The sequence below is a fragment of the Emydura macquarii genome, unplaced genomic scaffold (assembly GCF_026122565.2).
Source record: "Emydura macquarii macquarii isolate MOO-44397 ecotype Brisbane River unplaced genomic scaffold, CSIRO-AGI_Emac_v2 contig_2681, whole genome shotgun sequence".
Taxonomy (NCBI): Eukaryota; Metazoa; Chordata; order Testudines; family Chelidae; genus Emydura; species Emydura macquarii.
Genome location: NW_027132818.1, coordinates 2,034,128 through 2,060,421, shown reverse-complemented (window position 1 = coordinate 2,060,421; position 26,294 = coordinate 2,034,128). Strand labels below are relative to the sequence as shown.

At 38.9% G+C, this 26,294-nt stretch overlaps 1 protein-coding gene across 1 annotated transcript in view; it reads left to right on the top strand.

Annotated features, from left to right (window-relative positions):
* Positions 1 to 26,094, top strand: part of IFNAR1 (interferon alpha and beta receptor subunit 1) — a 37,654-nt gene extending 11,560 nt beyond the window's left edge. Inside the window, exons 4-11 of the mRNA XM_067565592.1 lie at positions 513 to 670; positions 6,873 to 7,020; positions 8,527 to 8,644; positions 9,593 to 9,792; positions 11,564 to 11,718; positions 12,735 to 12,882; positions 14,914 to 15,068; positions 24,654 to 26,094. Of these exons, the coding sequence (XP_067421693.1) occupies positions 513 to 670; positions 6,873 to 7,020; positions 8,527 to 8,644; positions 9,593 to 9,792; positions 11,564 to 11,718; positions 12,735 to 12,882; positions 14,914 to 15,068; positions 24,654 to 24,881 (1,310 nt within the window). The 3' untranslated portion in view covers positions 24,882 to 26,094. The remainder of the gene's footprint in view (positions 1 to 512; positions 671 to 6,872; positions 7,021 to 8,526; positions 8,645 to 9,592; positions 9,793 to 11,563; positions 11,719 to 12,734; positions 12,883 to 14,913; positions 15,069 to 24,653) is intronic.
* Positions 26,095 to 26,294: the final 200 nt, after the last annotated feature.

The following is a 26,294-nucleotide window of genomic DNA, read 5'->3' as shown; positions in this document are numbered from 1 at the left end:
ATTACATTCCTAATGTTAGGGAAGAGGCAGGAAGGTCCAGATTGTGGAGAACTGATTCCTTGAGTACCATATATGTCATTTGCCACTGTACCCCTGTGCTGATGTTCGCAACTGTATTTGAGAAGCTATAGTTTCAGCAGTCCTCCCTTCTACCTTTAATTTGCCATGAACAATTACTGATATATAGCTGGATCCTTCCATTCATATTGGGTTGATTCTTTAGGAATGGTCTTTTCTGAAGTAAGTCTATCTTGTAATCCACAAATTTGTATGACTCTTCGTTTCAGAATCAGAAAGTTACTGTAATATTGTTACAGTCAGTATTACTTTAACTGTCTTTGGTCCCAGATAACACTTGGAGTTTATTCAGTTAAACTACTACTAGTTTCTACCTGAAGAACTTAAAATTGAATACTGTAGGCAATTCCTTGTAGTTTACTTGTTGAAACATGTAACTTTTTTGGTTTTTCAACAAATTTGTTGTGCTTCATGATATTGTTTAATCTTTGCAGCTAAAATTGGTCCTCCAGGAGTGCAGCTGGAATCCATAGATGGAGTGGTGAAAATCAACATTTTTCCTCCAGAAGAAAATCAGAACAGAAAAATGTGGACAAATGATATAAGTTTTACCTACCATGCAGTGTTCTGGGAAAACTCATCAAATTCAGAGGTATGATAGGTAGGGCCCTGCCAAATTCATGGCTGTGAAAAACGCATCATGGATTGTGAAATCTGTGTATTTTTACCTATGGGTAAAAGTATACAAAAGTACATAGTGTTTCTCAAACTGAGGGTCCAGACCCAAAAGGCTATTGAAGCTGGGTTGCGGTATTGCCATCCTTACTTCTGTGCTGCCTTCAGAGCTGGATGGCCGGAGAGCAGCTGTCTGGGCACCCAGCTCTGAAGGCAGTGCAGAAGTAAGGATGGCAATACTGCACCCCGCCCCCGCTACCCCCCCCCCTGTGTCGGGAGCCCCAATTTGAGAAATGCTGACTTAAGGGCTTTACGTGTTTATATTTTGCTGTTTTAAAATACATATTCATGCTTTTACACCACTGTGAAATTTAAGATTTTTTTAAAATACTTTGAGTATGGAAGTTACGAAAATGGACTGTGAATTTCGTAGGGCTCTAAGGATAGGGATAGACTCTCTAAATTAAGTTTAAAATATTGTTTGATTTACTTCAGTTATTGAGTCACTTCCTAGAATAAAATCCTGCTCTTTTCTTTGAGTGGTGTCTCTCTGAGTGTTTCACTTCAGGTGTTGGTGCGTCCTCATGTCCTCAGTCAGAGATTTCTATCAGCCGTGGTTGTTTGGGTCGTGCATGCGTCATCCCCGTCTTGTGCTGAATGAGGCGCCAATGGAACCACGTGCATGACCTAGCCCCCTCAGTTGTTTAACAGTCCGCAGTCTAAGGCTATGTTTACACTGACAGCGGCAAAATCGCCGCCGCCAGATCGACCTTTCAGGATCGAGTGAGCGGTCAGTGAGACCCGCTCAATCGATCCAGAAGTTGACTCAGTAAGTCCACCCCCTCAAGTAGCGCGCAGTAGTGTAGTGTAAATAGCGCGCAGAAGCAGTTGACCTGAGTTACGCAAACTTCTTTGCATAGTTTGCGTAACTCTCGTCGACTGCCGCCGAATCGCGGGGGGCAGTGTGAACAAGCCCTGAGACAGAGTTCTGACTAGTTCAGACCTTTAGTTTGGTTTTGGCAGTTACATAGTCTTTCCGTAGTATAAGGTTCATTTGTTTGTTAGTTACTGTTCCCCATTTATCCAGTTTAAAAAAAAAAAAAAAATTGCTCATAAGTTAGAATAGTTTTCCTCTCAGAGAATCAGCCGTTATGTCTGTTTCACTGGGATTTAAATGATGTACGTCCTGCAGGGATGCAATACCAGCATCAGATGGACACTCTCAATGTATCTGATGTCTGGAAGAGGCGCACATACTGCAAAAGTGCACCCATTGTAAAAATTTAAAATCGAGAGACACGGACCTCCAACTTAAACTCATTTTAATGGAGAAATTGTTGACATGCCTCAGACCCTTGCCAAGAAACCACATCATCTGAGTCCAAGAGAGCTCAATCCTCTGAAAAATCTTCGAGAAAACGAGCCACAACCCCACCTCAGAGAGAACTGGCAAAAAAAGACGAGCTTGCCAGCAAAATCTCTCTCATCAATTCCAATTGTGCCATGACTAAGCACATAAGAGGCACTGGGATCCTCCGTTACCACCCATTCAGTGACATTGCAGGGTGAACAATGAGCTGATGCAGATTTGGAGGTAAAAAATAAAGACCACCTCTACTACGACACTGACGAAACAAATGGCACTGAGACCAGTAACACAGGTCATGCCGCCTCCAGCCACCCCAACGTGAACTTTGGCACAGACCCGAACAACGGCATAGATGAAACCTGCAGTCTTGACATTGGCACCAGCGCAGAAACACACAGCAAAGCAACACTATTGCCACCAGAGGGATATACACATTATTTCCACACCATAATCTCCACTCTTCGGCACGGACAGCTCCCCAATGCACATTGCAACAGAAGAGGCTCTTTCTCCCATACCATTTTCTAGTGACGAAGAGGATGAGAAAGAAGGCTTTTTTTATCACACTAGTCACCTACCAGACTATCTCCTGAATGCATAAAATATAGGTCATGTATCAGACACCAAAGGCAATCATGGTATGGTCCACTGTGGTTGGAACCACCCATATCTTTCCCAATGTAGTGGCCTAACTGGGATGCATGGTCTACCTATGCAAGACAGTATAGCAGACCCCGGAACTCCTATAGTGAAAGAACCAGATCTCCGTTACAATCAATCCCACCTGTTTTCGAATCACCACTTGAAACAACTGAGGAAAGGGAGGAGAGTATTGAGCAGGAACCATCACCTCTGACTCTTAACTAGTCTTCCTCACTTGATGAGGCAATAATACCTTCCCCTCCTAAAACTGTCTTCAAGCAATTCTAGGAACTGTTCAAAAGGGTGGCAGAGAACCTGGAAATCCCACTTGAGGATGTGTCCAAAACACACACACCAGTTGTTGTTGCTTCTTCACACCTCTGCCTCATCAAAAATTGCCCTACCAATTAACGATGCACTTTTAGAACCAGCCAACAACATCTGGCAAACTCCAGCAGTCATTCCACTCACATATAAGAGGGCAGACAAAAAATATTACATCCCATCAAGGGGTATGGAATTTCTTCTTTACCCACCCCGCCCCACCTAACTCGCTTGTTGTGGAGGCAGCAAATCAATGGGGCGAACAGCCCCAATATAGATCAACGCAGTAGGAGAAAGAATGGAAAAGACTAGACCTATTCAGTCACAAAGTGTATTCATCTGCCACTTAGCAATTCTGCATAGCAAACTATCCTGCATTGCTCTCAAATTATAACCACAACATTTACTCCCAAATCATGGAATTTAATAATGATATTCTGGAGGAAAGAAGGGAGCAGTTCAGATCATCCATCAACAAAGGGCATCTTGTGGCAGAACTGCCTTGCAACCTTCTCGTGATGTAGCTGACACAGCTGCAAGATCAACAGCTACTACAGTGGGTCATGCACAGGGCACCTTGGCTTCACTCTGTGGGCTTGACAAAAGAATTACAGGTCACAATAGAGGATCTCCCCTTTGATAAGGAAACACTTTTGCTGCTAAGACAGATGTCCTCCACACTATGAAGGACTCACGAGCCACACAGCATACACCTGCAACAAGGAGAAATCAGCACAGGTATCAGCCATATCAATGCAGGTATTGCCAGTACACTCACCAACAAAGACGATACGAACCACAACATAAAAAACAAAAACAATGACACAACCATCAGATTATGCCGTTTCCAATGTGTGGGCTTCTATTACAATGGACAAATGGGCATTAGAGATCGTGCACTCAGGATATTGCATCCCATTTACCTCGATTTCCTTCCCCCCCCTCCACCCAATCCAACCCTCTTCCTGGTCCCTCTTCAGGGACCCCTTCTCACGAACACCTATTACAACAGGAAGTGAATCACCTTCTATTTCTAGATGCCTTGGAATGAGTATCTCCACAACACAGAGGGAAGGGTTTCTATTTTCACTACTTTTTAACCCACAAGAAAAATGGGGGATGGAGACCCATCCTAGATCTCAGAAGACTCAACAAGTTTGAGAAGATACAATGATTCAGGATGGTCACACTATTTACCATGATACCAGCACTGAAACAGTGGGACTGGTTTTCAGCCCTCGACCTGCAAGATGCCTACTCCATATAACAATTCATCCAACACACAGAAGATTCCTCAGATTCATGCTGGGGGAAGACCATGCTCAATACAAAGTACCACCTTTTGGACTTTCCACAGCACCAAGGGTATTTTTGAAGATTCTCACTGTAGTAGCAGCTCACTTACACAGGTAAGGAGTTATTATATTCCCATATTTAAACAACTGCCTGATTAAAAACACAAAACCAAACAGAAGCCATTCAGGTTACTCAACGAACAATGTCACTTTTTCAAGACCTAGGACTAAAAATAAACGTACAAAAGTCCATTTTGAAACCAGTACAAAAACTGGAATTCATAGGTCCACACCTAGACTCACAGTTGGAGCTTCACTGCTGGAAAAAGGTTCCTCACCATACTTAATATCACTGGTGATAAACAGCCCTAACATAACTGCATGCACATGTCTCCAACTGCTGGGGCACATGGTGGCCACCACATTTGTAGTGTGACGCATGCAACTACACATGCACTTCTTCCAGGGCTGGCTCCCAACTGTCTACAAGCCACACAAACATGGCCTAACCAAAAAAACTCATAATGCCGAACTAGTGTTACAGTGATGGACGCAACCCAACAACACACGCTCAAGGATCCTGTTCTCATAGGAACCACCCTTGGTAATGATGACCAAGATCGTTGCTAGATAGGGGGCTCACCTACAGAATCTTACGATCCAAGGTCACTGGTCCTAAACTGGAATACATTTTCACATAAGCCTATTAGAACGCCGCACAGTATGCAACACATTCACTTATTTCCTTCTACTCATAAAAAAAAAAAAAAGAGACTATAAGAGTATGATTGACATCTCATGCACGTTATACATAAACCAATGGGGAAGAGCACAATCTGACTCCCTGTGCACCAAAGTGATGAAACTATGGAATTGGTGCATCCGACACAACATCAACATATCAGCTGCACACTTAACCAGGATGCCAGAACATGACAGCGGCTATCCTCAGCAGACAATTCGGCCGAAACTGTGAATGGGAACTGAATGACATGATCCTGCAAGACATATTTCAGCAATGGGGTTATCCAGACATTGACCTCTTTGCCGTAACACAGAACCACAGATGTTCCTGCTTCTGCTCGAGAGCAGGTCTGGGAATCAGATCAATGGGGGATGCCTTTCTCCTCAAATGGGACACCGATCTCCTTCACACATTCCCACCCATACCAATGATATCCAGAGTTATACACAAAATACACATCAACAAGGCAAAGGTAATGCTGATAGCACTCACATGGCCCAGAAAAACTTGGTGTTCCTACCTACTTCAGATGTCAATATGCACACCAATCACTCTTCCACTGCGTAATGACCTTCTATCCTAAGACAATAGGTGGATTTGTCATCCAAACCTAGAGAAGCTCCCACTGAAAGCTTGGCTCCTACATGGTTCTGTCACGAAGAACTAAACTGTTTGGAACAAGTAAAAACACATATTACTAAATAGCAGGAAATCAGCAACATGGACAGACTTATTTTCAAAAATGGCGTAGATTGAATATATGGTGCCAAAACAAAAAGGTTTAGTGCTGCATCCATACCGATCCTATTGGTACTTGAATACATTCTAGAGCTGAAGAAATCAGGACTTTCAATGAGTTCAATCAAAGTTCACTTGGCGGCGATCACTGCCTTCCATTATAAGGTGGATAGCACCACACTGTTCACACATCCGACAATTAAACACTTCACAGGTATTCAGAATGTCTACCCAGAGGTATGTGCACCTACAATACCGTGGGACCTGAACTTAGTCTTGTAAGGTCCAACCAAGCCTCCATTTGAACCCTTAGCTACATGTTCGCTTATGCACCTGTCCATGAAGGTTGCATTTTTAGTGGCTATCACATTGGCTCACTTCATGGGAGAAATAGGAGCTCTTATGGCGTACCCATCTTACACCATTTTTTTCAAAGACAAAGTCACTCTTAGACTTCATCCCAAATTTGTACCAAAGGTGACCACATCTTTTCACATAAACCAGCCAATTCACCTTCCTGCGTTCTTCCCAAAACCTCATGGAAACTCACAAGATGCCTTATTACATACATTAGATGTTAGACATGCACGAGCATTTTATCTAGACAGAACCAAACTCTTCAGAAAACCCTTGAAACTCTGAGTCCATTGTAGAATGATCCAAGGGCACAGCCATCTCCATGCAGAGACTATCAAAATGGATCTCGGGGTGTTTTCATTTATGTTTCCAACAAAGGAACTTACAAACCCCTCAAGGAGTTAGAGCACACTTCACCAGGGCAATGTTGGCATCTACAGTATTATTCAATTACCACTTGTAGATATATACAGAGCAGCTACTTGGTCTTCTGAACATACGTTGACAAAACATTATGCAGTTGAGATATACCAATATAGTATGAATGAAATATTACCTTATCCCTAATGTCTGAATGTACCCAAATGTCTTATGTGCTGGTGACATCAAAAGATTGTAACAAAAAAAAGTTACTGTTCTGAACAAAGTTGAGGCTGTTTTGGGAAAGAAAATAATACATTATTTACAACTGTTCCTTTATGTATTGCAGCCAAAAAGCAAAACTATTAATCGCAGAGATATAATTTATGATCTTGCACCAGACACTGTGTACTGCCTGAGGGTTCAAGCACACATAACTTCTGAAAGAAAAGTAGGTTCCTTCAGTCCAGTGTACTGTGTTAAAACTACAGAAAAAGGTAAGGAGTAAAAATCCTTTAAACTCTAATAATCCAAATCCTAGAACTAGCTTGACAGTTTTTTTGAAAATCCATTGCTTCAAAGTAGTAGAACAGTGCAAAATTACCAACTTTTCAACTGATTTCAGTGTAACCTTGTTAATCTGAGTATCAGTTATCCAAACTCCCTGTTCCGAACAGCTTAATGTCTTTCAGCATCAACACTGAGGCTTTTGATAATGAAAGAAATTTTCAGTTACCCATACATATTCAGTGTCCACCGTTACATTTAGATTTTCGGGGTTTTATTGTGTTCCTAGATGCAAAACCAAATATTCCTGTACTTTTTAGTTTGATTTAGGATAAAACGTTCTGATCAGAGAAAAGACTAGGAAATAATATTTATTTAGTGAGCTGTACTCACAAAGAGGAATTTCTAATACAGTTATCTAATTTGGAATTTGAATAGAGTTAACATCTCTTCTTGCAGAAAGTGCCATGGTAAAGTTCAACTGTATATGGCATATGTTTTGCAGCTTTTAAACTTTGGTTAAATTATCAGCAAACTGTGTTGTACATCTAGTAGACTTCTTTAAAACCAATAAATAGCATCATTCAGAAAAGTGCCTTGAGACCTTTTAATGATCACAAGATTCTGGACTTGGTTTCATGTACCTCCACCAGAATGCCCCATAATACTATTCTTGAATATTGGTTCAAAACTGTCCGTCAAAAGTTTATCGCCAACAGTTTCATGTTTCTTGCTGGTATCCCATCTGAGTACAGACCAAGTTCTACCCTGCTTAATTTGTGACATCTTTAGAAAAGTTCCACTAAGTATGCTGACTTTATTATTAGTTTGGTTTGGGGTTTCTTACTCTGTTTCAATAATTGACAATGGAATTCATGATTTCGTGTTTAAATTATACTATTGCTATGGGTTGTCACAGATGGCAACCGAGTACAAACTTACTTCCATTGATGTATAGTAGCATAGAATATATTTATTGCTAACCCCAGTATCAATTTACGTTTTGCTTAAAGTATATTGTCTATTGTTCCAGATTCTTTACCTTTGTATAGCTAAGTTTTGCACTGTGTAAAATCCAAGATAGATTTGAGATCATGCTATGAAGAGAACATCATCAGTTGCATCATAGCATTCTTTATTTGCAGATCTTCCAGAACGTCATTTTAAATTTGTATTTATGTACAATATTCCAGCCAGATTCTCACGGGCACTGACTTCTCAGTGTATTTTCCCTATTCTATCATTTTTGGGCTGTCTAATATTCTCTCTTGATTTAAAAACCGATGCTTTCCTACAGAACCCTCTGTGAGAGAGCTACATACCTCTCTGTGTGCCCACTTCTAAGATGGCAAATCAAAGAATATTTTAAAGTGCTATTCAAACAGTTATTTAAAATATACCATAGAGATGTTCTTACTGTGGAGAAAATAACTGTACATGACTTAAGAATTCTTGATGACAACGATGGTGAGTTTTTTGTTTTCTTTGCATTTTAGCATGGAATGCACTACCTTATCCAATGAATGTGGAAGTTCATGCTTTGAACATGAAGTTTCTTCTAGCCTGGGATAATCAAAATGATCAAAACGTGAGCTTTACAGTACAATATCTCAGGTAAGTTAAATAGTTTTTAAAGCTTTGCTGAATATGTAGTCTTTAAACTTGACTGTTCTAATTTGCCCTTGATTAAGCCTCTGAAGCTAAGTATTCCTAGAAATTCAAGTATGATATTCAGAAAAGTATCTGATGTACTCATTGAGGTAGGTGGTACTTCATCCATTCACCAATGTGGTGCTTACAAGAATAATACCAGTGTTTTGATTATAGAAATTTAGGGCACTCTGTTTCTCTCTGAAGTGTTTGAGCCACCTGCAGGGTAGGTTTCAAAATGTATTACCAGGTACTATTCCTGTAAGATGAACACTCACATTTCCTAATCTGTCTTAATACGAAGGAAATCAGTGAGTTGAAGTTGAGAACTTAAACATGTGAAAGTCAGAAAATGCAAACATAAGGTCCTCAAAGAAATTTTAGCATACCCACATTATACATACTCTCTGAGATTTTCAAACACTATTAATGATTAGGCTGTAAATGTGTACTTACTACATGTGGTGTATGTGCACTCACTGCACATATGTTGCTGTCCTCCTCTAAATTTAAATGTCCTGATCTGTGTTCAGGTTTTCATTGAAAATGTTACATTAATATATTTTCCCCACTCTTTTATCCGTTATAAATTTATAATAAAATTAATTAAATATATACTATAAAAATTATAATAAAATATAACCACTTATAATTAATGAACATTCTATAGAAAAGGTGCAGTTCTGATGGAATTCTTTGAGCATGTCAGCAAAATAGTTGACAGGACTGCATGATATAGTTTATTTGGACTTTGAAGTAGTCTTTGACATAAACTTACACATTCATTACATGTTTGCCTAGAAACAGTGAACAGAAATGGACATACTCATTCAACTGTAAATTAAATGAAAAATATTTTCACTTTGTTTAGAATAGGGAGTTCATATTGACCACAAAATGTCTTTATTTTAGTGCATATTTAAAGAGTCTTCAGGAAGATCATTCAGATAAATGGATCACTGTATCTGGATGTGAAAACATCACTACTACACAATGTGACTTCTCATCTGCCATAGTCCCTAGTGGAATTTACTTTCTTCGTGTACAGGCTATAAATGGGTATAATAAATCACGTTGGTCTAATGAAATAAAAGTGGATCCTTGTGTAGTAAGTAAGTGGATATATTTTCTTCACCATTCTTCATTTCTCAGTTGGCTTATACATCGTTAGTATCTACATTCAGTGTATTCTTCTTCATCTTTTAAACTTTTTTTCTCATTTTTATAGTTCCCTTGTAGAAACATGGGGTGAAATACTGGCACCACTGAAGCCATTGGAAGTTTTTCCATTGATTTTTTCAGTGGAGTCAGGATTTCACCCCAGCTTGGAAATATAAAATTACTTACTAAAATTGAGATACACAGCATCTGATGCATGTTATATACTTTAACTTTCTTCATTCAGTAACTATTATTACATTAATCACTTTCTTATATAAGACTTAGCATACCAGATCATACCAGGAGTCCCTCTAATCTGGCATTGCCTTGAACAGAGGTCAGTTCCTGATATGTCAGAAAGGGGAAAACTGGAAAACCAGTCAATTGTGGAGTGCTGTAAATGTGGCAGAAGGGATTCCTTACAGATCTGGCCCTCATGTATGCTGGTTTATGTTCTAAAGTAGTGTTTCTCAACTAGTGGTTTGCAACTCCCAGGGAAGTTACGAAAGGCAACTGGGGAGAGGGTTGCAAGTCGCTGAATTTTACTAAAATCTAAAAGAAAATCTTGCTTTCATACTTCTTGCACACCTTACTTTTCAATGTCATCTACTTTGTCAACCTTTCAATGCTCAGTCAAATTACATAGGCTTATCAGTTTTATCATTAATTTTTTCAACACCCTTACATTTACTATAAAAGTAGCAATATTTTCTACTTTCAGTTAAGGGGTTTCAACCTGAAAAGGCTAAGAAAACATTACTCTGTAAGATTTGGCTTTTCTTATCCTTTTTACCGAAGAATGAAAATCCGTAATGCTTCTTGTCCAGCTTATGCCTCTAAGGGTAAAAGGGGGACTGCTTCCTGATTCAGTTGATCAGTTTAGGAAGCATGAAGACTGTCATAGTCCTCGTAATTGTTGCCCCTCTGCTGGGTGGTAGATGTGAGAGCGCTTGCATGTGGGCTTCCCATTGGAGAAGAGAGTGGTCGTATGGAGTCTGGATATATTAGTTCAACTTGTTTGTTTTAACCTATATACACCAGTTCTTGAACAGAGGTGATCACAGATATCATGTAAGTAATCCCCTCTTTCAGAAATCACAGCCTATAGATCAGTGTCTGGTTTTCAGGAAGAAGTTCTGCTCCAAGAATTGACTCCAAATAGAGGAAATAAGACAGACAGTGCAAACTCTCCTGTTGTTTGCAACAGCTCCCCCAACAGAATATATAACCACTAAAACTAATACGGCAGTTCTTCAAAGAATGGACAGTGTTTGCACACTAAGGAAAAAACTAAGACTAACAGTGGAATCTGGTGATTCTGACATAAGTTTTTTATCCTAATATAAATGAAAATATTTTCATGTTTTCATTAGCTCTCCCTATTAAATTAGACTATCAAGTAGATGTTGCAATGCATGTTTTAAAATGTCCATAGCTCTATTTTGACTGATATATATCACAACTTCAAAATATTCAGTGTGACTGAAAGCTCCAAAACAACAAATACATTATTAATCTGGAAACATTAGGGTTATATGTTTACATCATTGTGTCCGCTTTCCCAACTCCATCTATTTGTTTTTGTAAAGATGCTAATAAAAGCCTGATTTCTAGCCATAAATCTGAAAACTTTGCTGTAATGGGTTTAATCATAGCTGTAACATTTCTGTTTACATGTTTTAGCTAATGGATTTTTAACTTTTTTTTGTGAAATGTTTTAAGATGAAATTGGCCCTCCAAGCGTAACAGTGAGCCCTAATGAGGATTCGCTTCGTATCCAACTCACTGCTCCTGGAGAATCTGAAAATAAGTCCATGAGTGAATTTTATGACTTGTCATACCGAATTCTGTACTGGAAAAATTCTTCAGATGTTGAGGTAGAAAAACTTTCAAACTTTTTTAAGTAAAAAGGTGTAATAATAAGTAACATGATTTTAATGTTACACTAAGATCTTCCCCTTTACAAATTTTGATTTCACAAAGAGCTCTATATGATTTTCTTGCTGCAGAGCTCACGTGAAATGTAAAATCTTAATGGGATGTATACATCATAAAGGAGGCAATGAGATAGTAATATTGGTTGATTGATGGTAGCTATCCTTCATGACCTTGCCTCTGTTCAGTCATTTTAGGAATCTTGCATGGCTGCTGATGGATCATTTTTGAGTAGCTACTGGAGAAACAGTTTATTTAGGATCTGACTGTGTGCTTATTGAAGTCAGTGGTAAAGCTCCCATTGACTTCACTGATGCAGGATCAGGCTCTTAGAGAAAAAATTACTTCAGTAAGTAACCTCTTTCTGAAGTTCTGTACTGGCAGTTTTCTGAACACTCAGTTCAAATACAATAATTCTCAATTACCCTAAAAAGGGACAAGAAATCTGGCATAGTTGAATTATTTCCCTGTTGATCTAAAAATATTCTATCTTTTTAAAATCTCAGCACTGACGTTTGTGTGGCATTTCTAGTTAATTCAAAGCTCTAAGGTTAGACTGAATTTCTCTGCATTTATGAATTCTCACACATTTTTAGTTGACATTTTAATGCAACTTTCCATTTTTAAACTTGTCTAATAACTAACTTTGTTTTACAAGAGTACAATAATACATATATGAAAAGATATCAGAACACAAACATACAAGGAGGTTTGCTGTATGTACAGCACAACTTTGAAGTGTATTATTGCAAGTACCTTTTCAAAATAGTGAAAATAGTTAGTCATCGCAGACTAATACTTACTAAACATAGTGTTGAAATTGAAACTTTTGATTTTAAGAGTGCAGTCTAATTACATTTCTACAAAAAAAAGTTTCAGTATTGCATTGCCTACAATTTCAATCCAGTTGACTCATTCTTGTACTGTTTTTTAATTTGTATTTTTTATTTTCTTTCAGAAGAAAATCAAAGACCTAGAACAATTATTATTCACAATCCCTGATTTGGAACCCTTTACTTTGTACTGTTTGAAAGTGCAAGCATTTTCACCATCATATAAAAAAAATGGTCGTTTTAGTGAGGTGGAATGTATTAAAACACTCAATGGTATGAAAATTTTAAATATATGTTTGGGATATATTGAAACTCAGTTCAGAAATTTTTATAATTTAGGCTTCAATATATGACTTAACCTAAAATATGCAAGTACCTCTGGAAAGACATACTTCTCCATACACTGTACAATTTGAAGTGATTTTTGTGAATTGTGACATCAAAAATCAGCATGATTTAACTTACACTTGTTACCTGGAGTGTTTCATGAAAATAAAAGTAAATACAAATCAAGTTTAAGCTAGAAAAGTGCTTTAATACTGTATGTGATACTTTCAAGTTTATTGTATTGTGGTGTTTGTTGTATTGTGTCTTTAAACTCTCTCTAAGAATAGGTAATATTAAAAGATCCTATACTGGTGAAAGGGAGGCAAACCACTGAGTGAAATCCCACCCCTGTACCAGAGGACTGGCACAGGGAGTTATTTTTGTCCTATATGAACACCAAGGGATGACGTTTGTAGAAAGTTGCCATACTATACTTTCTAACTGACTTTATGGTAGAAATGTTTTCAAATATTCAAACTAAATTGTCTTAGTTTTAAGCCAACAACTCCATGTTAACTCTGTATCACCCTTGTAAGCCTTACTTATTGCATATTAGTATTTATAATCCCCAAACGTGATCTTTTTTTAAGCAATCTGTATTTAATTCTTTTTATCTTCATATGATAGACCTTTTATTCTTCTTATCCATTTTACTATTCTTTGGATTTTCTGTAATTTTTTTCCACAGTAAGGAGCCTATATCTGTACTCAGGATCCAAGTAATGCCTTATCAAGACTCTCTAAAGAGAAATTATTTCATTGGTCTTGCATGTAATGCCCCCTACATCACGCTGTAGGGTTTTGTTTTTACGTCACTTATCTGGAAGTATGCTTCACAGCCTTGATTTCTGCAGCTAATCTGCAGAATACTATTGCCTGTGGCTTTTGAAAGTATGTGCAAAATGCAGCTAATGAAATGGAGAAGAGATGATGGAAAAGAATGAACATGTCCCAGAGTAGAATGGGTGAAACACTTGTAATAAATCCCAGGTCCCTCAAAAGAAAATTCCAAGAATTGTAAACATCAGAATAAACTAACAGCTGGATTCTGCCGCCCTTACTCTTGTTAAAACACTTAGTATCTTATTTCACAAATACAAATCCGCTTGATCTTGCAAGGTGCTGAACATTCTGGCTCCAATTATTTCAGTTGTCTACATTTCTGCTTAAAGTTAAGCACACACTGCAGTGCTTTGTTGAATTGAGGCCACCATGCTTTTGGCACTTTACAAGATGAAGTCTTAAATAGAGAAAACTACATTCTGATTAAAGGCGCAGAATGTGGTCCTGTAACAAGCTGCTGGGGATACCTAGAGCTGAGAGAAACTGTGCTACCCCTTTCCATCTCATCTTAAATTTAATTTTTAAAGTGTTGTATTTCTTCAGTAGGTGAATTTCTTAAACTGTTTGTCCTGTTAATGCTTAAACTAAATTATTGTGGAACTTGCCACAAAGTCATTGAAGCCAAGAATTTAACAAGTTTTCAAAAGGGATTGTATATCAAGAATATCCAGAGTTGTTAATGATGACAGATTTTGGAAGTGATATTAAATGTCATGCTTCAAAGTTTAGGCAATTTCAGCTATTAGTCAGGAAGACACTTACATGAGGAGCAGATTATCCCATATCTGCCTACTGTAGGGTTCTTCATTTTACTCTGAAGCATCTGTACTAGCCGCTGTCAGATCAGAAACAGGACTAGATGGATCTTGGCTCTGATCCAAAATGGCAGTTTATATGTACCTAAAATTTGGTGATGAAAACATTTTGCTTTGTATCAGTAGAATGCTCGAAGCTATTGGGATGGTGTGAAGATTTATTCATGTTCATGTAATGCTTTCAAGAAGTAAAGCACTGTGTAAAAGTGAAATTTTATGGTGTAGTCTTTACATTGTATATAATCTTTAAAGCTAAAGATCCTGGTGTTAGGGCACTTCATGAACACCTAGATAAATTATTATTTCTTTATTTTTTTAGGTAAAACTTCACCACTGACTATTTTGTTCACCTTTATAATCGCCTTGACTGCCTTCTTCTTTTCGGCATCATTTATTATTTTTGGTATATATTATATATCTAGACGGATCAAATACGCATTCTTTCCATCATGCAAACCTCCTTCAAACATAGAGGTAAGGTTTTGATTATCTTTCCAAGAATATCATTATTCAAGGACCAAAGAACACTAGAGTGTCCTCATGTCATTTATTTCATTGATTGTTCTAAAGAATACTGTGTCTGTATCTCCGGGTATGTCTATCCTGATTCCACTGTGTTGAGCTCCACGGATCGACGCAGCAGGATCAATTAAGCGGCCAGTGGAGACCCGCACACTCGATCCCGGAAGTGCTCTCCATTCAACACAGTAACTCCACCCTCTGGGAAAGAGTAACACTGCGTCGACCGGAGGGCATTTCCCATCAGCACAGTGAAGACACCACTGTAAGGGAGCGTAAGTGAGTCGACCAAGATACGCATTCTACATTCTCCTCTTGACCCAGCGCAGCAATGTAGACCAGGCCTCATAGTGTCAGGGAGACTTTCCAGGATTAGATACCAAGAGTTTAATGATAAAGTATTTGAATCAGTCTGATATCTTGTTATTACTGATATCTCTAAATCTGTGATAAACAGATATTTCAATTTGTATGGACAAAAAGGGGAAACTTATTGAAAATCATTACAAAATAACCTTTTAGGATTTCTACCTTGTTAAGATGACTCAAAAAAGGGGAAAAACCCCTATCAAATTTCCTTTTTTAAATAAAGGAATGCCTTTGTGCAAAAGCTTTTCTTCCAAGCCTCAGGTTTTGCTTTAAAAACCTCTATTTTTTATAGGACATTACATTCTCCAGTAGTTGATGGATAAAGAATAAGTAGAGTAGATGAGAATGAAGAAAGTTGATAGGGTGGTACTCCTTTCCCCTGAATTTCTCTGAGTTTCCAATTCATGTTCCCTGCCCCCCAACTCTCCTAAATGCACTTTGGTTGATGAATGAGAAGCTTAATTTTTGTAGCTGTTGTAGACAGCTGTTTTCTGTCTTTTGCTCCTTTATTCACCTTAGTTCAGTTTTCACCGATTTATTCAACTAGGTAGTTTAACTGTCAGTTCCTTGCAAATATAGGATGTCAACTTCTTGAGGTAGTGTGTCAAAGCTGTGATGTGCCCTGACAATTGTCTCATCTATTCCCTAGAGATGAGCTTCCTCTCTTGGGGGTTTTTTTTTTTTTTTTCCTTTGAGTGTTCTTTGGACATTCCCACTCTTGGGATGCACCAACCACCTTGGACAGGAGAACTTTCTGGTAGCAGTGCCTGTTAGTAGTGCCTGTTAGCGTGCTTACATGCCCCTTCTATGCCTCTCCTAGCATTTGAGCATATTCTGAGGGCGGATGGATGTGGAACTTTCTGGATATCTTGGATCCATAGCAATTTCAAAATGTCTTTCTAGTTTAATGTTCTTTATAAGATTAGTTGATAGTTCATAGTTATTAGTGTTAGATTAGGTTTTAGTATAGCTTTAGAATAATTATTGGTATTTGGCGGCTGCATCTAAGAGACCCGAAGACAAAACGTGGCTTTAAAAGATGTCGTCTTGGCATCGGATATCCATACAAGTGTATCAAGTGCCTAGGAGGAGGACGACATTCTTCACATTGTGCTATTTGTAGTACTTCCACTCCTGAGGCCCAGAAGGAGAGAGAGGATAGACTCCAGACCCTCTTATTGCGGGAGGCTCCATCCACTCAACTTCTGAGATCGGAAGTATCAAAGAGATCTGATGGAAGACACAAAGCTGTAATTGGCTCTAAGTACTTCTGGATCCCAGGGGTCTATAAGGATAAAGACATCAGTCCCAGCACCAAGCTTCAGTTCCAAGTCAACTGAGTTTTCGGTAGCTAAGTCATCCGATCCAGTTCTGAGACACTCATAGCCTTCTTCTGAAGCAGTTCCAGTTAAAAGACCCAAACAGCCGGATAGCATGCTGGAACCAAGTAGTTAAGTTTTGAGGAAGAGGAAAGCTAAACTGAAGCACATCTTGGTGCTGGGAAGCCTTCTCATTCTGGTGATTCATGAAATCTTTTGGCTCAAGAACATCACACAGCTCTGAGATCTAAAGACATGAGAACTCCAAATTGTATTAAAATAATAATGTTTCATGGAGACATTCTATATCCTTGTGACATGGGCATTAAGCTGGGATGTAGGAGATCCAGGTTCAATTCTATGCTCTACCTGTTTTCAAAGAGGAGGTTTTTTTTTTATCCCAGATGCCACTGACTCAAGCAGAGCAGGGAATTGAACCTGGAGTTCTTTCATTCAATACTGCATTCAATGCACCAGTGCAGTTTTTGGACTCTTGAAAAAAATGTCTTTAAAGATTGTGACATCAAGAATCAAACAAAGCTGCTTTGTACCAGGCCGCTGTTATGCCTGCTGTCTTGTACAGTGCCGAAACCTGGGTTACATACAGTAGATACCTGAAGGTTCTTGAACAATATAATCAATACTGCCTGTGTTACACTTATGAAGTTAACAGCAGGATTTTATTTAGGGGACAAGGCAATATGCCACATTTATTGTGAATACAAAAATTCTTTATAGCAAAAGCAATTTCATTTATTTCTAAAATGTATTTAATACATTTACAGACGTGCGCACGCGCACACAGAGTTCTACAGAGATGGAGTATAGTTACCAGCCTCAGTTGCTCATGTTAATCCATTGACTAGGTGGCTAAGGCGTGAAGGTGGGGAGCAGGCATCTGCTGGTGCGCACCGATGCTCCTGGAGGATGACTGTAGAACCAAACCCAAAGTCCTCATCTCTTTACTCCATCTTTATAGTGATCCATCCCCATTCGGGTCTGTGGATCTTGCTGTATCATGTTGCTTTTTCATATCAATCACTCATAATGTTGCAACATGACCACTTCCTGTTACTTCCTGATTCCTGTTTACACGTTTTCTTGTTTCTGTTCTTGGGTGTTGACTCCTTTGGACCCAGGGTTATTTTGATCCCATGTTCTTCAGCCCTCTGGATCATAAAAAGTCATTACAACAAAGTCTTGCTTCACTTCCTTCCTGTCATCTATACCTCAGTCACACTAACTTCTGCTTCAAAAAAAAAAAAAAAAAGCAAACTTAAAACAAAAATTACAACTTTAAATCAAAGCTGCATTCCCCCTAAATAATTTGTGTATTTTTACAAAAAAGGGGAGTACAAATTATTTTAATACTAGAAATGCTAAGGTGGAATTAGCCATTAATATGGATCATTTCACTGACATAAAATAACAAGGCACATTCACAGTAACTGTTCTTAGATATGAGCAAGACAGTTGCTTGTGTAACAAAAGGTCTCAAAACATTTCTAAGCAACAAACTGAACTGAGATGTTACAAACAAAATGCACACACAACTGCAAGATATTCCAAGCACAGTGTTCCCAAACACATGTAAACATGATTACAGCAATAGAGTCTAGGAGGTCACAATTGCTTCTGCCTCCTGAACACTGCTAAAATAGTTGCTTTCAGCCTACTCCTGTACAAGATCTTCTGAATCGAGTGGGATGACGGACACAACAACATCAGTGTTCTGTCCCACGCCAAAACCTCTAGCATTGAAGCTATGATCATCTATCATCAATTCCATTGGGCAGGTCATGTTTTTTTTCAATGCCAGAAATTTGACCCATGAAGCAGGTCATGTTCTCCCAACTGAACCATGGGTGGGCAAAAAAAGCACTTCTAAGACCCCCTCAAAGCCAACATGAAGTGTAATATTGACAAATTTATTGGAAACCCAAGCCATTAATCGACCAGAATGGAAAAGGACCTTGTGGCAGGGATCCCAGTATTTTGAGATCCAACAGGAAACTGAGAAATGGGAAAGAAGGAAAGACCTTGTTGCAGCCTGACTTAACAATCCAGGTCCACCCTTTTCATTGGGAAATGTCAGCCCCAACTGTGGTAAGATCTGTGGATCCCATAATCTGTCTTATTATCCACCTGTGGCTCCACCAGCGATAACTGGTCATTTTATTGGAAGACAATCATCCTTGATCTCCAAGGGATCGCTGACTATTAAAGTAACCGCTCTGAAGAAATCATTGGAGCAGAGTACTTCATCTCATCTGGTTCCTACTATTACAGTAATGGTGTGGGTTCATGAAGGTCTGGAACGCACCTTGGATCTGACCAGTCCACCAACTAGTGTTACGAAGTGATCAATTGAACATCCCTCTCAATTCTCTCCTCTGACAAAAACCTGAGGTAGGACATTGTATTGAATAAGTCCCAAGAAACTGTACTCCTACTGCCCAAAATGCCAACCAGTTCTCCAAGATTCTTGCCTTTATCTCTTCTACAAATTCTTTGTCTTCTACAAATTCCTACTTCAGTTATATCACTCATACTCTCGTTTTCAGATCTGGGGTTGGATCAGTATTCTTAAGAGCTGGATCCAGTACTGATTTCAGTGGTTGAACTTTTTCCTTCGAAGCAGGGGGTCACCTTCTCAATTTGATAACTCTCACATTCAATTCATCAGGCATGTAAGAGGATCCTGAACATGGCTAATTGGTAGGATTGGCATATGCCACCTTAGATTCTATGGGTATACTGGCCAACATTGTTACCTTACTCTTCTCAAAAGTTAGGTTTCAGATCAGGGAAAATCTAGATCTATGGCTCCAAGATGCTCCAATCCTAAACACTCTTAGCAGATAGTCAGGGAGTGTTCCCCTACTTCTACTTTTGGGTGAATTGTGTGCTTAAAATATTAAAAATGCTGCGCCTAATATTTTAAAATTCTGCATATGTTATTTGTCAGAATAACACAATATAATCATGTAGTGGGAACTCTCAATGAGATTATAGGCCAGTTGAGCAGTGCTTCAAATCAGATGCATGAAGGATCACTAAGGACTCTGATTTAGGGCTTATTCACAATTTTGGAGCTTTTCAGACAAATCTTTTTGCCACTAGATTCAACATCAAGTGCCCTCGTTTTTGTCTGAGAGCATTCAGGTAGTAACAGATGAGTTCTTCCTCAGATGGGGGATTGGTTTAATATATACTTTTTCTCCCTTTCTGCTAATGCTGAAGGTAATGAAAAAGTTCAGACAAGACTCGACCAAATTTATATCAGTCGCTCTAGTGGGGCCAAGACAGCAATAGTACACGAACCTCTTTCCTTATTCTATGGGTGTGCAACGTGTTAATTCTAGAAAAGTAGTCTAGAAAAATGTTGTGACTTTAAATGGAAAAATGTGTTTTATGGCTGACTAGCTAGGATATTGATCTGTGTCTATGCCTATTCAGTATATTTTAGAATATTTACTACACTTACCTATGGGTTTATCTGTTTATCTCACTTAGTCCAGTTGGCAACAATTGCAGCTTTTCATTTACCTATTAATGATAAAATCTATTTTTTCACATGATTCTGATAAAAGGTTTTGGTAGGGTTTATTGAATTTGTATCTGCCAGTAGGAAATCCAGTTTCTCCATGTGATCTAAACTTAGTATTAACACAGTTGTCTCCACTATTCAAATGTCTTTCCATAAAAACAACTTTATAATAGGAGTTGCATTCTCTAGAAGAATCATGGAACTGTGTGCTTTGATGGCAGATCCTCTTTTTACTGTTTTTCATAAGATAAGGTTATACCTAGACCTCACCCCAGTTTCTCCCTAAAGTAATTTCAGGTTTTCATGTTAATCGATACACTGATTGTCTTTCCTGGATCTCATACTAATATGGGGTGAGTGTAGTTTTATTGTTATGTCTAAACACTAATCTATCTCCCAAAATGTTCATTTCCAGTGCTGTAAACTTTAGGGGCTGAGCTATTCCTTGTCTAGGCGGGTTAGAGTAGAATTAAGACTTCTTATCTCTCTTCCTGATGGCCTCCTAACTCTCTCAACTAGAATGGTTGGTACCTCTGTAGCATGTTAGACATGTTCCCCTTATTGACATATGTAAGCTGTCATTTTGGGGTTCATGTCTCCCTTTCATTAAACACTTTGGTTTAAACTTGGTATCTAGATCTGATGTTCAGTTTGACAGCAGTGTTTCAGTCTTTATTTAATTAGGACATCATCTGCCTCCATCCTTAGTTTGGCAAGCAGTATTTAACAATCTCATGAGGGGGAATGTGCAGTGGAAACTCAAAAAAGAAATGAAAGTTGGCTACTTGTAACCAAAGTTCTTTGAGATGGAATCTGTATACTCACACTTCCTGCCCACTTCTCCCCTTCTGTGGAGTACTAATTAATTCTGTACTCTATAGAAGTGGAAGAAACTGAGGTGACAGGTAGGACCATGTCCACTTTTATAGTCTTGCCCTCAGAACATGCTTGAATGCTGAGGGGAGGGGTAGGAAGGGCATTCAAGCACTCTGGCATTGCTACCAGAAGGGTCCACTGTCCAAGATGCACTGGTCAGCATATCCAAGAGTATGAATATGCAGAATCCATCTTGAACTCCAATTACAAGTAAGTAAATCTTCATTTTCCCCTTCCTTGGTTGTTTGTGACATTAGGAGAACAATGTTCATTCAAAACACTCCAGGAGCTTTATGCAGTGCCCTAAAAACTGCAGTAAAATTAGCACAATTCAGGGCACTGGCTTTAGCTTCCTCTGCACCTTTAATCTCAAGGCAAGTGATGTCTGCTCATTCACTTCTTCAAACCACTCAGTCTGAAATTTTTGGGAGGAGGAGGAACTGGAGTCACCAGAAGTTCCCCCTACATTTCTGTGTGAGCAGAGGAGGAGAAACCAACTCATTCTTTGTGCAGAGGCTGACTAAATGCATCTTACCTACTGCAAGGTTGACCAGGTGAAGTTTTGACTTCACCCATCCACCCAGTTCTGGAACTGGATGATGAAAGGAATGTGGTTACATCCCCTCACTATCCCCTAGTAATATCAGAAATGGAGCACAAATATCTTGTAAGGGAGGGATACCACTGGCACTTTCTCCCACCCAAACCATAACCCTGGGTCATTGAAGCTGCAATGACTGAAACCAGAAGTAGTTCACGCTTATGGGTACAATTGAGGACTGTATGCAAGTAGTCCTGGAACAAAAGGAAGCCTCTTCCTTCCAAATAATAAGCTCCACGTTTATCCTCATAATAGTTCACACCATCATATGGTAGGGCTGAAGGGTTTAAAGGGGAGACTACAAGGGGCCGTACTGAAAGGTGAACTGTCAGGCTGGAGGTAGGTTACTAGTGGAGCTCCTCAAGGATCAGTCTTGGGACCAATCTTATTTAACCTTTTTATTACTGACCTTGGCACAAAAAGTGGGAATGTGCTAATACAGTTTGCAGATGACACAAAGTTGGGAGGTATTTCCAATACAGAGAAGGATCAGGATATCATACAGGAAGATCTGGATGATCTTGTAAACTGGAGTGATAGAAATAGGATGAAATTTAATAGTAGAAAGTGCAAGGTCATGCATTTAGTAACTAATAAGAATTTTTGCTATAAGCTGGGGACACATAAGTTGGAAGTGACAGAGGAGGTGGAGGACCTGGGCATATTGGTTGATCACAGGATGACTATGAGCCGCCAATGTGATGAAGCCGTGAAAAAAGCTAATGTGGTCCTAGGATGCATCAGACAAGGTATTTCCAGTAGAGATAGGGAGCTGTTAGTACCGTTATACAAGATGCTGATGAGACCTCATCTGGAATATTGTGTGCAGTTCTGGTCCCCCATGTTTAAGAAAGAGGAATTCAAACTGGAACAGGTGCAGAGAAGGGCTACTAGGATGATCCGCGGAAATGGAAAGCCTGCCTTATGAGAGGAGACTCAAAGAGCTTGGCTTGTTTCGCCTAACTAAAAGAAGATCATGGGGAGATATGATTGCTGTCTATAAATATGTCAGAAGGATAAATACCAGGGAGGGAGAGGAATTATTTAAGTTCAGCACCAGTGTGGACACAAGAACTAATGGATATAAACTGGCCATTAGATAGTTTCGACTTGAAATTAGACGCAGGTTTCTAACCATCAGAGGAGTGAAGTTCTGGAATAGCCTTCCAGGGAGAGCAGTGGGAGCAAAAAACCTAGCTGCCTTCAAAACTGAGCTTGATAAATTTATGGAGGGGATGGTATGATGGGACAGTCTAGTTTAGCAATTGACTGATCTTTGACTAATGATGGTAGATATGCCAATGGCCTGTGAAGGGATGCTAGATGGGGTGGGTTCTGAGTTATTACGGAGAATTCTTTCTTGGGTGTGTGGCTGGTGAATCTTGCCCACATGCTCAAAGTTTAACTGATCGCCATATTTGGGGTCGGGAAGGAATTTTCCCCCAAAGCAGATTGGTAAAGGCTCTCGGGGTTTTATGCCTTCCTCTGTAGCATGGGGCACCGCTCACTTGCTGGTGGATTCTCTGTACCTTAAGGTCTTTAAACCATGATTTGAGAACTTTAATAACTCAGTCGTGGGTTAAAGGTTTATTACAGGAGTGGGTGGGTGAGGTTCTGTGGCCTGCATTGTTCAGGAGATCAGACTAGATGATCATATTGGTCCCTTCTGACCTTAGCGTCTGAGTCTTCTTTCTGTACATATTCCAGTAGTGCTTGTATGGAAAAATACTGTTGCCTGCAGGTACCTTTTGCCTCCACATGCACCTTCACAAGATGCAGACTATGCTTTGTGGCTCCCAGCACTCAAATGCTAAAGTGTAGCAAGAACCACCTTTCACAGTACATTCCCAGTTGCCTCTGAGAATGTTATACCTTGTTCCCAGCACACTTCTGCCTCAGTGAAGCCCATAGCATGTACAGTACATAGTGCTTTGCAAACTTTAGTATCAATCAAATTGTAATTTAATCAAAATATCTATCAAAGTATCTGTAAACTGAATTGTAAGGCAAAATTTCAGCTGTTTTTGCCAGTTGTAGACTGAAATTCATGTAATGCTTTTTTATTTAAGATTTTCTAAGTGTTTCCTTCAGAGGAAGGGATTTCAAATATTGGGTTGAGTTAACAGTTCACTATTTGTAAAGTACTGAGCTGCATAAGACTGGAACTCCCTCCCTTATCCAAGTGCCCCAGCACCCACTGTCTCTCTATTTCAAAATCTTCCTCAGGTATGTTGGAGAGAAAAGATTCTATCTATTGTCACCATTTCCGTGTCCTCAAACGCTCCAAGTTCTTTCTCTGGGTCTCAAAGTGTACTTGTGGTGGTGGTGTAGTAGCTGCCTGCTCTGAAAGGCTAGAGTCTATGTAATCTTCTTTCTTGTATTTTGCTGAGCACACTAAGTTCTTAGTACTTGTTACCAGTGTAAAAATGAGAAAAATTAGTTATGACTTTAAGACCAGAAGAGACCATCATGATCACCTAGTCTGACCTCCTGCACATTTCAGGCCACAAAACCATGCTCACCCACTTCTGTAATAGATCCATAACCTCTGGCTGAGTTACTGAAGTCCTGTAAATGGTGGATTCTCTGTAACACTAGTTTAGAGACATTTTGTAATATTTGTCTGTATTTACATACCAAAGCAACCTTTATCACTAAGTTATTAACTCCTGAAAAGAGGTGCCATACTATAAGTAGAGACATCACTATACTGCAGAATATAATGAACAAGATGGCAAAACAGCGATTAACCAAAGCCATATGTAAGTTTTGTAACTAATAATCTTTTTGTTTTTCCTCTCTCCTTCCATTCCCCCCATCTGCAGTGCCTTGGTGGACAATCTTTCAACAGTCCGTATCTGTCAACTTCAGAGGAGCCAACAGAAACTTGTTGTATAATTGAGAGTATTGTTATAGAAGAAACAAATCAAACTGATTTTAAAGACTACAAACACTCTAAACAGAGCAGTCGAGATTCAGGAAATTATTCTAATGATGATGATACTTCTGGAACTAAAGTGTCAGAAGAAACGCTAGAACAGGAAACAGCATAACAAACAATAACACTCAGACTGGCATTTTTGCTGTTCTTGTTACATATGAAAGAGACTTTGCCTGACAAAAGCAGGCTGATGTCAGGCTGTAAGTTTCCAGTTTTGCTTTTCAGTAGCAAAGTGCAAAATTACTTAAATGTGAGGAACAAATATTACTGCTCCTCCAGAAAAAGGATATTCTTCTGGTATACCATTTTGGTTGGTATTTGCTCCTAGTCTTATTGTTTACCATGTAGATCTTGATAACATCTGCAAAAGTCCTGTGATGTCTCCACAGAAAAGACCATCTTCGCCTTTCTATGCTGATAGTAGATGCCAACATACATAGACAGCAGTTTCAAAAAAGAACTCCGCTAAGCTTCCTTAAGCCTGCTCTTGGAACTCCTTGTGCCAGTGGTGTATTGTATGTGCTAGTGTCAATTCTGTTGTTAACATTAACCTTATGACTGTCAACATGCCTTCAGAGAATTCAGCTAGCTTAGCCAACATGCAAAGAGGTAGAGGCAGAAAAGGGATTTTTTTTCAGGTGAATATTAGCTGGAGGAAAATAGTGGAAGCTTGTTGTAAGAATAGGTTTGGGCAACCTTTTAGCCTAGCAAGCACTACATCCAGAATAAAACCGTGATCTTCCAGGTTATATGTGCATAAAAGCAAAATCTCAGCCTTGTAAGAACAGAGCAAATTCTAGTGTGCACTTTAATGCCAAAGCAAGCTTGGGCTCTTATACTCGTATCTGTTTAGTAACCAGATACCCACAAGCTGTAAAGTTTTTATCTACAACTGAGATGTACTTACATGTGAAATTCTTTCCTACATTTGAAAATAACAAACATTTTATTTCCAATTTGTTCTTATTGCTCAACATAAATGAAGGGTAGACGCACAAATATCAAAAGGAAATGACTTTGGAAAATTAGTTCCTTTAAATCAATGGTTCTCAACCAGGGATACCTCTGCATACCCCCAGCAGTATGTGTCTTCCAGGGGGTACATCAACTCATCTAGATCATAGAATATTAGAGTTGGAAGGGACATCAGGAGGTCATCTAGTCCAACCTTCTGCTCAAAGCAGGACTAAGCTTAGCTAGATATTTGCCTGGTTTTACAATAGGCTACACAAGAAGTACTAGCGAAGTCAATACAAACTAAAATTTTATACAGACAGTTACTTGTTTTATACTGCTCTATATAATAAAGTGAAATGTAAGTGCAATATTTATGTTCCAATTGATTTATTTTATTATTATATGGTAAAAATGAGAAAGTAAGCAATTTTTCAGTAATAGTGTGCTGTGACACTTTTGTATTTTTATGTCTGATTTTATAAGCAAGTAATTTAAGTGAGGTGAAACTTGGGGGTATGGAAGACCAATCAGACTCCTGAAAGGGGGGCAGTAGTCTGGAAAGGTTGAG